At 44.3% G+C, this 16,945-nt stretch overlaps 1 protein-coding gene across 1 annotated transcript in view; it reads left to right on the forward strand.

Moving 5' to 3' along the window:
• Positions 1–2,651: 2,651 nt before the first annotated feature.
• The window catches only part of LOC109485153 (A disintegrin and metalloproteinase with thrombospondin motifs 12-like), a 45,647-nt gene continuing 31,353 nt past the window's right edge, over positions 2,652–16,945 (forward strand). Inside the window, 4 exon segments of the mRNA XM_019788590.1 lie at positions 2,652–2,907; positions 3,168–3,547; positions 10,183–10,308; positions 10,311–10,383. Of these exon segments, the coding sequence (XP_019644149.1) occupies positions 2,778–2,907; positions 3,168–3,547; positions 10,183–10,308; positions 10,311–10,383 (709 nt within the window). The 5' untranslated portion in view covers positions 2,652–2,777.

The following is a 16,945-nucleotide window of genomic DNA, read 5'->3' on the forward strand; positions in this document are numbered from 1 at the left end:
GGGACGACAGCTAGCTCCGTCTCATTGATTAGCGAAAGGGGGTGGCGGAGGTGGGTTTTGATGAAGGTCACATGCATGGTTAGACATTTTCCTCCATTCAGCAGCATGTGGTTACGATGTGTCCATAGGTTCAGATCGTCGAGGGCATGTTGTAACATGGAAGGTTGGCTTAAAGTTCTTGTCTCTAGTAAGTTCATGTCGTCAACGTACTTCCAGACAGGGCACGGAGAGTCGTTGGCAGCGTCATCAATGAGTGTTTAAAACAGAATGGGACCTAGGAGGGTCCCCTGCGCTACAAGGTTTCCCAGTTTGAAAGCGATTGGCGGTAGCGTACACACTGTTTCCTCCCGGAAATAAAGCTGCAGACCCACGGCACCAGCTCAGGTCTGAGGCCCTTGATCACCAGTTTATCAATAACAGTGTTATGTAAGACGAATTTACCCACTTCTTCTATAATATGTGGGTTCTTTGATTTTAGTAGTAAAATTGTTTATTATGTGACAATCTCGTCGACCTCGTTCAGGAGCTGCTACCTCTCCGTGTTTTCCGCAACAAAAAGTTGTTATATTTAACATTTCATCAGAATATGCCTAAATGTACCACCTGGGAGTCTCAATGCCAACGCACTCTTATGTCAGTTAGAATTAGATAGATTAGGTAGTAAATGTTGGGCATCTGGTGTACGGAAATCTTTAGAGGAATGCGGTTATGCCTTTGTTTGGCATTCTCCCCTATCAATTGCTTCAAAAGTGCACGCAACCATCTTCTCCATTCACCAACGTCTGAAAGACATTTACTTCCAAAAATTCCTACGCGAAATTCATAATGACAACAAATCCAAAAACGCTAAGAACAAACTGCGCTCGTACAGACTATTCAAATCTACTTATAATGAAGAACATTATCTTAAAATCCCAAACGGAAGTCAAAGAACCACCATCACCAAACTACGAATCAGCTGTCATAAACTCAGCATCGAAACAGGAAGGCACAACCGCACACCTCTGGAACAAAGGATGTGCCAATATTGTAGCTCAAACAAAGTAGAAGACGAAGCCCACTTTGTTATTGATTGTAGTTTATATAGTAATGAAAGAAATTATCTTTTTAGATATATTACAAGTACGTTTCCATACTTCCAATACTTGCCTAATATTGAAAAAAATATCTTTCTTATGCGCTTTGATCATTCTGTATTATACAAACCCATTTCAAATTATATTTTTAACATCACAAAGAAACGAGAAAAAGCCGAACTTCTGTATTAGAGTAGATTTAGAGCTGTTTGTACAACAAACATGTATATTACCTATTTCTCATCTGTTCGCCTGTACTTAGCCCGGTAGGGCATGAATGTACAATAAATGTTATTATTATCAATCATTAACTACTGGGAGTGCACGTGACGCAAACCCGTGTTCCCCGGGCACCGTGCCACACCTAACCGTGTCCCGGACGTGTGAGTTGACGTTGGCACGGACATGTAAAGGACTTCAGATCAAAGCCAAGGTTAACAGATTTGGCAAAGTGACCAGGTCTGGTTGATAAGATGGCAGCTGGCGGGTGATTATCAAGGTTCTTTCCCCTTTGTTTCTCATTTCCTATCAGCCGAGTTGTCATCCTTGTTACTTTGCGTCCGCTCGGGTAGTGACTATTCGGAACGGACGTACACTAACCAAGATGGCACTCAGGTACGTCAGAGGGAAGACGTAGCCTTTTATGTGTCTAGTTGAAGGCGTAACTCACGTGCCAATAATCATTGAACTTTCAGTAGAATAATGAGAGAAAGACAATCCCTTTCTCCATATAAACAGATTACAATCACATGGATTTCAAACCAGATCATCGAAATCACGAACCATCCGTTTTCCGAAACCGAGAACACTTGTTCAGGAAAAACGTTTTCTGTACAGAATGTCTAACACCTGGAATAATCTGAAGTTGTAAGAGAACAATAATCATGTTTAGTTGTCTCGTATATTACTTGTTCATTGTTAACTGGCAATGTGTCTATACGTTGTATATGTCATTTTCCTGTGGTCATGTAGTGTTGTATAAATGTAGGACCACAGGAAGAATAGCAACTATGTATACTAATTGTGGATCAACTTATGGTGGGAGTATTTACATGGAGAAATTATCCACCAACGCCGTGCACACCTCGGAGATTTTAACACGTACACACATGTATGTCACGGTCGAGCCATCATAGTTTTAGCTGGAAAAGAAAGTAACCTGATTTGTTCTGTAGCCACACTGTGAACACCTGATACACTGTTAGGCTGAAGAGATAGCTGTACACCATGTAACTGTACACCTAACACATTCTGGAGTCTCGTTGCACGAGCCAGATAGGTTTCACATCATGCGTCAACCACGTCCGGACCCTCCAAGGTTCTCTCTGACGTTCTACGTCTTCGAGTTTTGGCGGGTCGCCAGGGGGAGGAAGAGAACACGAGTACTGGGCCAATCGGAAGCGGCGACGTACTTCCGCGTAGCCAATGGGAAGCTCGGATTGTAGGCATGACGGGGTTTGTTACCGAGTCTCTGCAGGGCAGGCGTCGTGGCACTAAATACAAAACTGCCGGATCGCCGGTCACAGTTCCGACAATCTGCCACCGCCTGCCTGCCTGTCCAGTAGGGCTGCCACTGTCAGCCGCGGAAAGAAAGAGGTACGAGCAGTGGAGCAGGACGAGGGAGGGCAGGCTAGGTACCGACAACACACCTAGGACATTTTATCCTTCACGTTACAGAGAGCTGTACGACTTTTACCGAAGATGCATAGACGTTTGACTGGTGTCCTGGCTGTATTATGCCTACTGCTGCTAATTGCTGCAAAAACATGTACTGGATACGGGCTGGACGGCCCTGGAAAGAGACCATTCCATTTTCCGGACGAGAAGCAAGGTAAGCAATCCATGCAATATATATTATCATGTCCTTTCATGTTACGAGTACTCGATGTTTCATACCGACAGTGTGTTACAGGGTTTTGCGTCCGTGTTGTCTATGCCGTCGCTAAAAACACCCTTGTCAATCGTCATCTGGCAAATTTAGCACTAAACGCTTTGGGCTCGTTGTATTTTGAGTCTGCATTCCTCTCTTAGTCTGCACCAACCCCAAATCATTTCCGACATCTGTGTTATATTTTGACTTTCACTTTTCAGCAACTTTCGCCGACGGCCTCAGTAGTTACGACGTCGTGCACCCCACGAGAGTTTCTCCAGACGGAGAGTTCATATCGCACCGTGTCGTGCACAGCGAACATCAGCACCACCTCCGCCGGCGGGGTGCAGACGACCAAGGGCGCCCCTCCTCCCCTCAAGCCGGCGGGCTGCACTACAAGGTCACCGTGGACGGGGTTGACTTGCATCTTGATCTCCGGCTGAACTCGGCCCTGTTGGCCCCCGGGTACGTCCTGGAACGACATCGGGGGAACGTTTCACGGGCGGCCATCTCCCGCGGCCCCGCCAACCCCTGCCACTTCGTGGGTACCGTCCCCACAGCGAGACACTCATCCGTGGCCATCAGCACTTGCAGCGGATTGGTATGTTGTGTTTCTTGTTGACGACTCTTCAGGATAATTTAGATTCTTTCCTTTTAGGATATCCAAAACAATGTCCAGGGAGTGGCATATTTTGCAGGAATGTAGAATGTATCCCGGGTTAAGGTGTACAATGCCATGTTATTGTTAGCTAAAACGCCTGACATTTTTGAGAGCCCTTCCCTTGTAGACCCGCCCCCTATTGAAGTCCGGTCTGTTTTTATAAAGAAAAGAGAAGAAAATTCGTAGTAACAGGAAAATATCCTTGCGTCTACTTTTTTTCTTGGAGACCGAGACAGACACACTCCTGGTAAATTTATCGCGGGGTCCTGACCTGCCTACCTCGGGGCTGTGCGGGTCTCGAGCGGCCGAGCTGTGAAAAGCTGTCCTCCTCCTGTCGTGCGCTCGTTACCTCGTATCAAACAAATTAGACGCGCTCCATATGGTCTACATCAGGTGAGGAGGTGACGTTACGCCCAGAGCTCTTGTAGCCCTTTCTAAAGTAAGTTCTAAAGGGCGTCACGGGATATATTAGCCCCGGACGGACTTTCCTCCCTTCCCCCAATGTGTATCAGGAACGTAACGGACGAGTCAACTCGTCTCCCTTTCCTTTCCTTTCATTTCTTCTGGAGCGGCCGCTGGAATTAGTCCGTCTGGAAATAGAACAGGGCCCTCCTGCTCCGCCCTCTTGATCACCGCTCGCCATGCTCTATATAAATAGCAAAGTAGACAGTTTACCCTTCAGTCCATAATCGTTAAAAGCGTTTAAATGCTCACATGGCTGCATACTGCCGTGTGGAGATGGGCAGACATTAAGTCATCATGATTATATTTCCCACAAGATCTCCATGCTTGATATAACCACAATGTTTTGAATGAAAATAGAGGTATGATATTCCGAAATAAATATGTGGTGCTGTGAGCGGTCCCTAAGGGATAAGCTGGGTATCCTGTGTTAGGAATCCTCCGGATAAAATATCTCGGTAGGATTGACAGAGCTGTAGGAAGATTAGCGACTGATAGTAATTCGGTATTAAATGTATACCCGACAAAGCCAGCGACTAGGGTTAAAATCGCATAGCTGTCGGAATATGTCAACGACGGATTAACCTAGAAAAATATTCGCCCTGATCGATCATGATAAATTCTTTTCCCTAGAACACGGAGAAAGTAGGGGGAAGTTGTGGTTTGTTGTGTCACGTGGGAAGAAAGAATCAAGCGAGACGATCTCAAGACCAAAGCCCCAGACAGGACCCTTCAGCACCGCCAGGCGCAGCTGTTTTTCCACGTTCATTAGAGCAAAATATTTCTGTACCGTCTTTCACTCTGTCCAGATAGCCCTCGTGCTTATCACCCGTAAAAAAATACAGCGGTCAGACTCTGTCCTATTATTATAAAACACGGAAGTCAAGGACAGGGATCCCCGGGAACAAATTGGCTGGATCTCTCGGAGATACATTAATCGTTAACCTTACGAGGCCTTTGTGTTGTTGTTCCCTTTAGCCAGGTCACCTGTGGCGGGTCAACTGGTGTCGGTGTCTGCGGAGATTTCTCGCTGCGATAATTCTGTTTGGCTGGGGGAATTCCTGGCGTGGTCGGGCCCATGTTGACGGTTGTTCTGCATGTTTAGGGAGGACAGCTTCCCGGGGAGGGTTAGAGGTGGGAGCGAGGGGCGGAGCATTAAGGAAGGTTGGGGACGGTTTTACCGTGAGTTCTTCTAGTTGGCCGTGAGCTTGTCTTGATGTCGGAATGCAGCTCAGATTGAACGCAGACCACAATCACCATCCACCATAGAGTGAGACCAGAGGTGTGGCGCAGGGGTGTAGATGCTGTGGGGCGCGCGCGCTTCATAGCCTAGCCTCTACCAGGCTTCAGGAAGCGGTTGTGGAAAGAGTAGAAGTTGGCCAAATAGATGATATGCCGCGCTACATATAAAGAGCAGTTTGCCGCTCCCAAAACTATTTGGCCATTTTCTACTCTTTCCAGCCACTTCCCGAAGCCTGACACTAGCTGAGGTAGAGGCTGTTCATAGCCTGCAGTAGGATTGGACTTCTCTTGATTTGAAGGAAGGGTATTGTAGTTCACAGTCAAATCTGATTTGGCACCATTGTAAAATGTTTGTGAATAAGGTTGTTGACATTTCCTTCCCGTGAAGTGTCGTATTTGCATATACCTCATCCTGTGGGACCAGGACCATTGCCAAGGTGACTATGCTCCTCCACTTTAGGCGATGGAAGTGGTTTTGCCCATCTTTCAATCTTCAAATATTTACTAATACTAGTCAGTTTATGGCATTTTTTGTACACGTAACGTTAAATATTTTCGTGAATCATATACTATTTCCTTCCTGTAAATGTCAGCGTACATGTCGTCCTATTGAGGCTAGTTCATTGCTAACCAAAGTTACGCCGCACCTCCCATCTGCCGTAGCCTGGGTGGAGCGGGCGGAAACTACGGAGGATGGCACCCAGGCTACCACCGCCGTGGACTTGGTATCGCCTGGCCGTCCTTTTGTTCTACACTAGCGATCAGACAAGTCTGTACGTACGTCTGGTCTCTGAGGGCTGGACATGAAAAGTTTGGCTTCAGTCGAAGTACAAGCCTTTCAAACTGTAAATCCCGCTGCCAAGCACGTAACGCTACACCCCGGCTGTCTACCAGGTAATCTCACTCACTTGGCGTAGAGCTAAAGAAACATGTTCAAGGCTTCAAAGTGAGACTTGAGAGCACGGGAGCGCATATTTCTTACCGTCAACTTTACCGAGAACCGTCTGTGGACGTGTTCAAGGACGGCCATGTCCTGATAGCAAAGTTACAACTACTCCAGGTGACGACCTTTTCCTTCAGGTGACGCAGTCGAGTGAAACAAGCCATATTTCTGCCACAGAACCGACAAAGGAGCGTTCGGCTCCTCACGTACACGTGACGAGGTCCATGGTTCAGCTTCCGGCCGGTGCAGTTGAAGAATTTTCTTCAACAAGTGATCCAACAACAATACAACAAGCCTGTGCTACAGTAGCACTGCCAAACTTCTCTCATGATAACTGGTTCGTGCAGAAACCGATTGATCACATTGAACACAATCTCGGCCTCCCGTCAGGCTCTGTTTACTGTAAATAACGGCATTTCTTCCTGTTGTGGATTTCTCCGTCCGGTCGATAGGAGACAACTTTCTCCCTGCCCTCCCCTGTAGTCCTTTCTCGTTTTGAATAGCGGAACGTCAAAACATCCGAACCTCGTTTGTTCCGCATGTTCGTCTTTAGATCACTGTATCAAAACAGTCAAGAATGCTATCCTGTCATGGTGTGGGGTATGGTTTATACCTCCAACCTGCTGTCCTTCACGATCTGGTATTTGCTCACCAATAAGCACTATAAATAGTGTCAGCTGTGTTACATTGAAGCAGCTCCACATTTGCGTTAAAGGAATCCAAAGTCATTTCAAATCGGCAAAATATAAGATATTCTAGATGTGGATGGGGAAATCTGTCTGATATTGACATTTAAGTACTGGCATATGATATTATATTATATATTTACGAATTTCTTAGCACATGTTCGTCATCATTTCATACTTGAAACATTTGAAATACAACATTTAGCTCCAAAACAATCTAGGTGAGAAGTCCCTTTATTTTTTGGGTACCGCTCATATAAAGATAATAGCTAGAACCAGCCTATGATACAACAACCATTTCCGCCAGATACGCTATTAGATAGGATTAATTGGTTAATTAAAAGAATGACCGGAATGAAATTGACTTTGAGAATCCAGTTTTGCCGCCCTGAAGTTGCATTGAATGCCTTTAACCTTGAGTTCAGAGACATCTCTATTTCCGATGAATGGCCGTGTTCCGGACGGGAGCAGTCATCTTTCAGAGCGGGGTAGAGAGGAGAGGGTCCCGGCGGTTTCAGGTGTCCCGATGAAAGGCCGGATGTAATGAGCATGTTCGTTCCCTGGCAGCTGTCCCACACGGCCCGGTACATGATGACTGAAACTACGTGTGAACCAGAATGCAGCGGCGGTCAAACTCTTCACTAGTTTCGTCCCCACTTTTCACTGCGGTCAATGACCCAGACTGACCATATTCCTTGCTATCTTTTCCAGCCCCCCGCCCGCAGCTGGTAAAAACACATGTCAGGTTTGTTAGTACCACTGTCATCCAATGACCCGTAAAAGGTGACCAGAACTCTCTCTCTCTGTCTTGTCCTTACAAAGACAGTTTTATAAACGAAGGCGGGACGAAACGAACTCTCTACTTGTACCTTCTAACATGTAAGTCTTGCCATTGTACACGAGGTTTCTTCCAAAAGAACGGCGTTTATTGGTCGTTACGTTGACAACAGCAACGTTAACATTGTGAACTTATCTACATACATGCGTGTCCATCGCGCGTGTACATGTGCGTTAGCGTCCTGTGAACCTACAGACCGATTGGGGTTAGCATTAGACGGTAGGTGAGATGGACTTCTGATTTGTCATTCTGTCAACGCGCCCAAATGTCACTTGCCACATGGTCAGTCCTAGTTCACGTGCACGTAGCTCAGTGCCAAGTCGGTGAGAGGTCCACGTTAAGAAGTTGTACGTTCTCTGTTTACACCTGTGAGACCCCAATATGGTATCCGAGAAATCTGCTAGTGAGCCGTATGTTCGTAATGCGCGGGGAGAGAGCATGCAGTTCAATGTGGTGAGTCAAAGAATCAAGCTGGACGACAAAGCTTTCCGGCATATCTTTCCTCACTTTTCCTGTGGGTCTGTTCTATCCCTTCCGGGTGATGTCATCGCGCACACCTAGGGTGGCTGTGGTAAGCCCAGACTTTGTGTTGGCGGCAGGCCATGTGTGGACGTTCCAGACTATACACTGTTGGCACACTTGGCAGCGGCCAAGGCCAATATCGCCTTAAATGAAACATGTCTTGTCCCCGGACCACTCTGCCACGTGTGCTTCCGAAGTAACAGCCAGTTTGGAGTGAGACAGAGAAAGGGGGTGACGTGTTTTCTGACATGGTATTATTCTGCATGTGTGTACTCTCCAAAGTTACCACAGATTTGATATTTAGAAACATACAATACAACTTCAGGGCGGCAAAACATAAAATATAATGGAATAGAAAAATCTGTCTGATATTGACTTTTCGTAACACATTTGGTCAATGTTTCTTACTTGAAGCGTTTGAAATAGCCCCAAAACAAGCTACGTAAGTATTCCCTTTAATTTTTTTGTACCGTCCTTACAAATTAAACCAGAACCAGTATACAATACAAAACAGCGGCAACCGTTTTCCGTCAGTGACATCGCATTTTTGCCTCACAGATACCAGTATGCTATGGGATAGGATTGATTCAACTTACATTTAAAGAATGCCCAGAAAATTGACTTAGAAAATCCAGTTTGTCAGCCTGAAGTTACATTTTACGCGAGCGCGCCCCGGCCAGTAACTAACCTGCTCGTGAAGCCAGCGCGCCCCGGGACGTGACCCGCAGGACGGCCGGGGTTATCCTTGGCGCTGCGCCATACAAGACGTACCCAGTAGTCTGTCATCCCTCAGGACAAGACATGGTGACAGGTGACCCACCCCTGTTGTCTGAGGGTTTTACCACACATGTCGTGTCATTTCTTACATCAAGGCTCGCCCTGCCTCACAAAATTAGATTGGGGGGGGGGGTAAGACTGTAGAAAACTGCAGAGAGGTGTTCTGTGAGAATGAAAACAACAGGCCACAAGGTAGGGTATTATAAGAACACCCTTGAGGCTGGGCCTGCAACATGTCAACCTCAGTCCTAAGTTATAACAATACCCTAAAACAGGACAGCCTTATGATCCCAACCGTCCCCTTACCTATCTCAGTTACCTATGCTAGCTATCCAGCTCCATCCACTTACCGTAAAAGGTTGATTTGATCATGAGCCGAACCAATCTACAAGGTACATTGCATAACACATTGCAAAACTAATTAATCAACACAAATAACAAATTTGTCGACGAATGTATGAGATTTTAGAAGTTTAATAGTAATGTTTGTTCCTTGGTTAGATTTTAACCCAAAACTAAAGGATTAGTCAGGAAACAAAAAGAATTCTCTGGTATATTTTTACGTCTACACAGCACTTGACCACATCAGCAGAAAGACTTGTCCACTACATGGTGCATCTGAAAAGTAATATAGATACAAGAAAGGACTGCACCACTAGCTCTACCACGTGGCTGTTTATGCCTATTCCTATTTACCTGCATCATCAGATATAGCTTAGAACAATATTTAGAGTTAGATGTTCAAAGGCTAGGTACTTATACCAGAGATTTTTAAGCTGGTGTGTTACGCCGAAAGGCTTTCGGTGCAATATACTAAGTAGTCAGCTGCCACTATTCAAGCAGAGGTTGATGGTGGAAGATCGTTTGCTTTTTATATATGGTCGGGTTTTTTTCTCTACCACCACCAAGAGACAAAAAACGGACCACGTATAAAATGCAAAACGATCTTCCACCATCAACCTATGCTTGGAGTAGCTGCCGCCGCGTGCCTGCGAAGCTGGTGTGTTACGCAGAGGAACAGTTATATCGGCTACTACTGACAGATTCAAACACAGATCGAGTTAGTGTTTCCTAGTAGCGGAGTGTTTTCTTCTTCATTTTCCAGAGAGGGCTGATCAGGACAGGGACGGACGACTATTTCATCGAGCCAGTCCGCGGACACAACGTCACCGGCGAGGAGAAACATCCTCATCTCATCTACAAGCGGTCTGCTCTGCCCAGAGATGACCGGCCTGCCTGCCTGCCTCCCCGCCTGCCTCCCCGCCTGTGTACCAGGGAGAACACGCGGACTTCTGTGGGTTGGAAGGTAGGACCCAAAGTCGCCTGTCATTTTGTTTGGAAATCTTGATACTTTTTTTAGGGGGGGGGGGTATTTTGTAATCTTTAGTCCTTATTGATATTTCTTATAAGGCCTAGGAATAAATGCTGTATTTCCTGTTTCAGTCCTGAAAAAATAGGGTCGGTAGATAGGGAGTACAATGTATCTTTTTTTTTCTTTTTAGACTTCAGTGATATCTATATAGGGGTCCAACTTACACAATACAGTTTAACAAAGTAAACCTCGCACTTATATTGTCAATGTCAATGTTAGAAAACCAATTGTACAGCGTTTTATCACTCAAGTGTCAGATCATGGAGCCAGAAAAGTTTGATCAGCTCAAAAAATTATGTCCCTTGCAGGGGTCCACCCCCCAAAAAAGTCTAGGGTCGGTCGGGAAACAGGAAACACAACATTTTTCCCCAAGACTAATATAAACTTAGTCGGTTGTTATCTGATACATGTTTGTCTTTCAGAGTTAGATATATTTCGAAAGAAAAGGGCGATATGCGCCTCTCACTAGGCCTTAGTTGTTATAAAATTGAAAGAAGGATAACTCCGGGACTATTGTGGGGCCTACACTGGCAGCGGCGGAAGAAGACGTGTAAACGAGTTAATTGGCAGGTCGGTAATTCGCCCATGGAGAACATCAGCGTCAGGTTGTTGTGTCTTCATGTGTGATTACTGCGCGCACAGAAGCAGGTGGCGTGGAGAGTTTTGGCTCCGTCTCCGGCCTCTCTACACAACCCCTGTACGCCTGTCGCGTGTCGGCGTGCCGGGTTTATTATCTTTGGTCCCTCATCAACTGGAAAACCGGTAGACACCTTCTCTGAGGACATTAATAGTTTTGAATGAAAGTAAATCTAGCCTTTCTCCACATTTCCGCCTCGTTGGTTTGGAGCGATTTTGTTTGGGTTTCAAATATTAAAGTAATTACTTACGCCCAACTCAATTTAACACCTTTGCATCTCTGCATCGTTGCGGACTGTATTACTACATGTATATGGCACAGCATCTAGCTATAGCAAGCCGACCGTTCAAGTTTTGTTCCTGCTGTGTTATCCATGTATATTAATTCATCCATTCCGAGAATCAGCAGTGAGTGAAGGGAAGTCTGTGGTATTGAATCTGATAGTCCACCCAGGTCCGTATGAAAGCTGACGATTTGGTGAACAACGATCTGGGAGATTTTAGGCATGTACTCTCTCTCTCTCTCCTCTCTCTATCCTCTCTCTCTCTCTCTCTCTCTCTCTCTCTCTCCCTCCCTCTCTCTCTCTCTCCCTCCCTCTCTCTCTCTCCTCCTCCTCTCTCTCTCTCCTCCTCTCTCTCTCTCTCTCTCTCTCTCTCTCTCTCTGTTTACAGCATTTTTAGGCTTCGGCTTATTGTGGGCGTGTTTCTGGGCCTTTCTTTGGGGCTTTGTGGTGCGTTGGACACTGCCTATCCAATTTGATGCTGTCGTGCCAATTTGATACTGTATGGCAGTCACCAAGAGATCTGCTAGGATGTTAGTTTTTAGGAATCGCTAATCGGACAGAACAAACGCCCGGTAAATCTCGCTTCCCTGCCCCCCCCCCCATGTGTCCAGAGTTTACATGACTGGTGAGGAAACAGCAGACAGGCGAGAGATGTGCCCCTCAGACGGCCGCGTGTGTCTCGCGCCACGCTGATGGTTCACATCTGACGTCAACACTCCCTCTAAATGGCAGTTTGTTTGACAAGACTTGGGTGTCGAGGTCAGCCCGACCTGTTTCTGACAAGGTCTTGTCCGTCAGTGTGGCAACCTGAACCTTTCAGTGCCTCGCACACTGTGAATGCACGGTTCTATTGCTTTGATCTTTCCAAAAAGCCCTTTACAGAAAAAGCAGTAAGAATATTGTTTGTGCAGCGGTGGCGGTGAGATCTGGTTTAACGGTTTCTTGGCGTGGACACAGGGTACCAACAGCATTGATTGACGTCATTGCCTGTGAAGGCAAATCAGCACCACGGACTGTGTCATACCATCACTGTGTAACTCGTCTGTTCTGCCCGCTGGATTTACTTTGACAGATGATTGTCTCTCAGGTATAGTCATTATGACTATTTCAAACCACAGTAAGAACATACATGTGTACAAATCCTTATTTTAGGTGACATATTTTGGGACAAACGAAACGTTTTCTAATACGTTGCTGATATTCCACTTCTACCCTCACCTCTCTTGTAACTTTAAAGCCATAGGCATGTCGAGGGGATTGGGTCAGAAACTACATTAATCTTTCTTTAAAACCATGCCCCTTTCACACGGGGGCTTTCCTCTCCGCTACACCCGCATGCTTATAAGGGTTGCTTATACAATCAAGCGAGCGGCACTTAATTTCGTGCACTTAAGGAGTGTGAAAGTGCGATATTGTTGACTCTGGAGTCTGTAGAAGTATGAGCAGTACCTCTTGATAAATCGTCTGTTTACTGTGTGTGTGTTTCCCTGCCATTACTCATCACTGAGCTATGTCAGATAGTGCTGTGCCTTGCACACGTCCGTGTGTGTGTGGTACATGTACCCGTGAGCGGGGCGAGGTTTCTGTGTATATCTCTAGCCCCGCCCACAGAGGGGATTTATAGTCTTCCCGAGGGCGAAGTCTCACGCTGTGTGGATATAACCACAGTAAATGAACAGCTCGCATTGGCTGAGGTGAAGTACTCAGCTCCGGTCCCCGCTACTCCTGTGCATTTACCTACACGTTTTCGCCTCGGTACACAAAGTCTACACCAACGCTTATTCTCTCGTAATTTAGTTTCAAGTCCAGCTGTGGTCAACCATGTGAAAACATTAGTCATTTTTTGCTATACTTGCCCCTTTTTGGCAGCTTGAAAACACCGATTGGCTTTATTACTGACATGGATGATCTTTCAGATGATATTTTGGTACATTTACTTTTAAGAGGTTCTTCTTTTCTTTTAACAACGTACAATATTCAAATATTACTACATCTACAGACATTTTTGCTAGAATCCAATCGCTTTGTGTAATATCATGATCAGTCGTGTTAGTATTTATATATTTGTTTCACTTGTTCATTGATTAATCATTGTATTTAATTTTTATATGTTAATTCTTGCTTTGTTTGTCTTATGTATTGCGTATTGTCTGGTGGCGACATGAATATAAGTGTGTCACCACCACGTCACTATATGTTTCAATAAAAACAAGAATTCCGAGATTTCATACCTCCATGAAATATGGGCTTGATATGTAAATGTAAATTTCCTCTTTAATTATGCAAATTACCTCCGCATTAACATGATATATGCATCGTGATGTATGTTAACTTTTGATTAACTTACAGATGTCCCAAGTATGACATTCCCATTATTCACCATTAAGAAATCATAGAATTTTTTCATAAATTATGCAAATTAGGTCATCATTTGCATAATTAGTATCTGTTGATGTTCTGCCTGCCATAGGTTATATACATTACATGTATGAAAGTAGTATAATGTAAAACACTGTAATCATAGAATTTCCTCATTAATTATGCAAATAAAGTCCTCATTTGCATAATTTGCATTTAATCATGTATCTCTCTCTTTCAGCTACCTACACACCAAAAATTATGAAAATATGTTGTTCCTATCTGGACTTATTGGCTTTTAAACATTTCGCCAGAAAGTGCCCTGCAGTTCCAGAACAAGCTGCTAGGGGGACCAAACTCACATCACTTATTCCTGACAGGAAAAGCAATCTGTCACCAAAACATCAAGACCATAGCATGTTCAGGACAAAAGATACAAAAACCGGAAGTTCTGCTGCAGTACCAAGGTCATCCACCAGGAAGCCCATATTTGACCTTGACGTTTGTCTTACTAATACCAAATATCATCATAATCCATAAAGGCGTTCTGAAGTTATGCTGACCACAAAGTTGCGGAAACACAGACAGACACACAGACAGACAGACAGACAGATAAGTTATGCTGACCACAAAGTTGCGGAAACACAGACAGACACACAGACAGACAGACAAACAGACACACCAAAAACAATACCTCCATTTTTAATGGAGGTATAAATAGGCATGTTTAACGGTAGGTGTGTTGATGGCATGGAAACGTCTCTGACCGACCTACTTTTCAGGATTTATTGTGACTCTCTCGGTGGGGTTAGGACAACAGACCGACCTCAGACATTTCTGTTTTGACTTCGGCTTATCCAGGACCATTTGTCACTCGTTGGTGTCGCAAACAGCGGATCGACATGACGTCTGGACAACGTCGTGAATTACGGGCAGTGAAAATGTTCAATGGCGCAAAATTAAAAATTAAAACTCGATTTTCTGGCCATTGTTTTGTTGATTCAATCTTGTCCCACATCTCCGAGGCAAAAATGCGATGTCACTGACTGAAAACGGTTGCTAGTTTTATATCGTATGGTGCATGGTTCAAGCTATTTATGGTCGGTACCCCAAAAAAGAGACACCTCACCTAGCTTTCGTGTCAAACGCCTCAAGTATGAAATAATGACGAAATATGTTGAGAAACGGCAGTAAATGTCAATATCAGACAGATTTCCTCATCGAGAATTTTTTTGCCGCCCTGAAATTACGTTAGATGGAAGGTACTCTAGATCTCAGAGAATCGAATAAATCGAGACGAAGTGATCATGAGATTGTCTGATGACTGGCTGTTGACAAGATAATCGTTTTCTCCGCATGCCAGCTGTCATGCCACCATGACAAAGCATACCCCCTTCTCTGGTACCGTAAGGCCTGGTGCCGAGATGAATAGGGGTAATACACATAATACAGTGCTGCCAGGGAAATCGTAAATATCTCGACTTTGCAGCAACAAAACAACATGAAATTTGGTAGACAGTTAGACAATACATCTTTCATTTCAAAAATGCTGAATAAGTCTAGAAAATCTACATAATATTTTCATAATTGATTAGGAAATGTGGTATTCGATTTTACAAAGATGGGCTGAGACCCCACCTTTCCCGACGGCCAGGAATACTGAAATTTGTAGAGGATATGGGGGCAGTTGTGTAATATAAGAATCGGTTTTCAGAAAATAAGAATACTTTTTGAATGTAAAGAAATATCAAAATCTTGTTCGTTTTGACAGAATTTTAGGGGGCAGCCATGACATTATCGATTCGTAGCCAAGTATGTGTTGATTAAATGAGTTTTCCGAAAACCGATTCATATACACCAACTCGTCGCGCTTTGTTTGCACCTAATATCAACTTTGTGCGTAGTGTGGAAAGGTGGGGTCTCAAGCTTTAAAGTTTAGATGTTTGAATTCTGTAATTTTTCTAGCCCTAGCTAATCCAGCACTATCAATCAACTTGACAGCTGATTATCTGTCAATAGATTTGTTGTCTTTAGCACCCTCATTGGAGGTAATTATGTGCAATTATTTTTAATTATGCATAGAGGGCAGCGTTGGACCAAGCCATTATTCATCCAAACAAGGAGTTGGTCCAAACGAGGAAGTTTTCTCTTTTAAACCTGCTTGATCCAAACAAGGAAGTTTAAACTTCCCTGCTGAAACAAATGTTGAAAATGAACACTTCCCTCCCATCCCGCTCCTGACAGAGGGGAAAACCTTCTAGACAATGGGGGGGGGGGGTTATTTCTTGGATAAACACATTTCACATGAAATCCATCGCCAGGGTGATTTTGTGACATTGTGTGTTTTTGTGTGTGTGGAGGGGGATTTGGGTAATTCTGAGCTGTGTAGGTGAACCAATATGTGACTAGTATTCAGTGTAATTTATATTATCCCGAATGACTTTTCCTAAAGCGAGACGAAAAGCCACTGATATGGCGATGTGTATTGTGTTGTCTGGCTTGGACATACATGCTACAAATATCTATTGTTACATTTCCGGTGAAACAAATGCTTTTTTTTTCTCTTTATGTTTCTCATTCTTGTTGTTCTGGTATTCTACAAGCTACATTTCAAATACAGCATTATGGTATCTTTAGAATTTACACAGTTTTTGTGTCACTTAAAGTTTTTTTTTTCCAAACGAGAATACAGTAGCACATCGTTAGTTTCATACTCAGGTGTATGAGTATGTAAACCATCATGGCTTTTCAAACCATTTCTGATATCTAACATGCCAAGAACAGACACAAGTACCAAGTAAATTTGGTTGCAACTTCGGAAAACCTCCTATCTTGGTCGCGATGTACTGTAAGAATCCTCCAAATGAAGCAGATGCAGGCGAAGAATATTACTCTCCAAGCAAAGGTTTGGGTTTTGGGGGTATTTTTAGCATGTTGTTAGGCTTTTTTATCGGGGTTTCTCTTTTGCACTGAATTTTTTTTCCCGGGTTTGGTGGGGAAAAAATTCAGTGCAAAAGAGAAACCCCGATAAAAAAAGCCTAAAAACATGCTAAAAATACCCCCAAAACCCAAACCTCTGCTTGGAGAGTAGAAGAATATGAGATGTCTAAACAAGACATAACATGGCGTCCCCACGCGTAGTTTGCCTGCATTGTCATTTTACCAGATTAAAGGACAAAGGAACGTTTGACAATTGAATCATGACTGAGCTCTTTGGG

The sequence above is a fragment of the Branchiostoma belcheri genome, unplaced genomic scaffold (genome assembly GCF_001625305.1).
Source record: "Branchiostoma belcheri isolate BF01 breed outbred unplaced genomic scaffold, Haploidv18h27 scaffold73, whole genome shotgun sequence".
Classification (NCBI taxonomy): domain Eukaryota; kingdom Metazoa; phylum Chordata; class Leptocardii; order Amphioxiformes; family Branchiostomatidae; genus Branchiostoma; species Branchiostoma belcheri.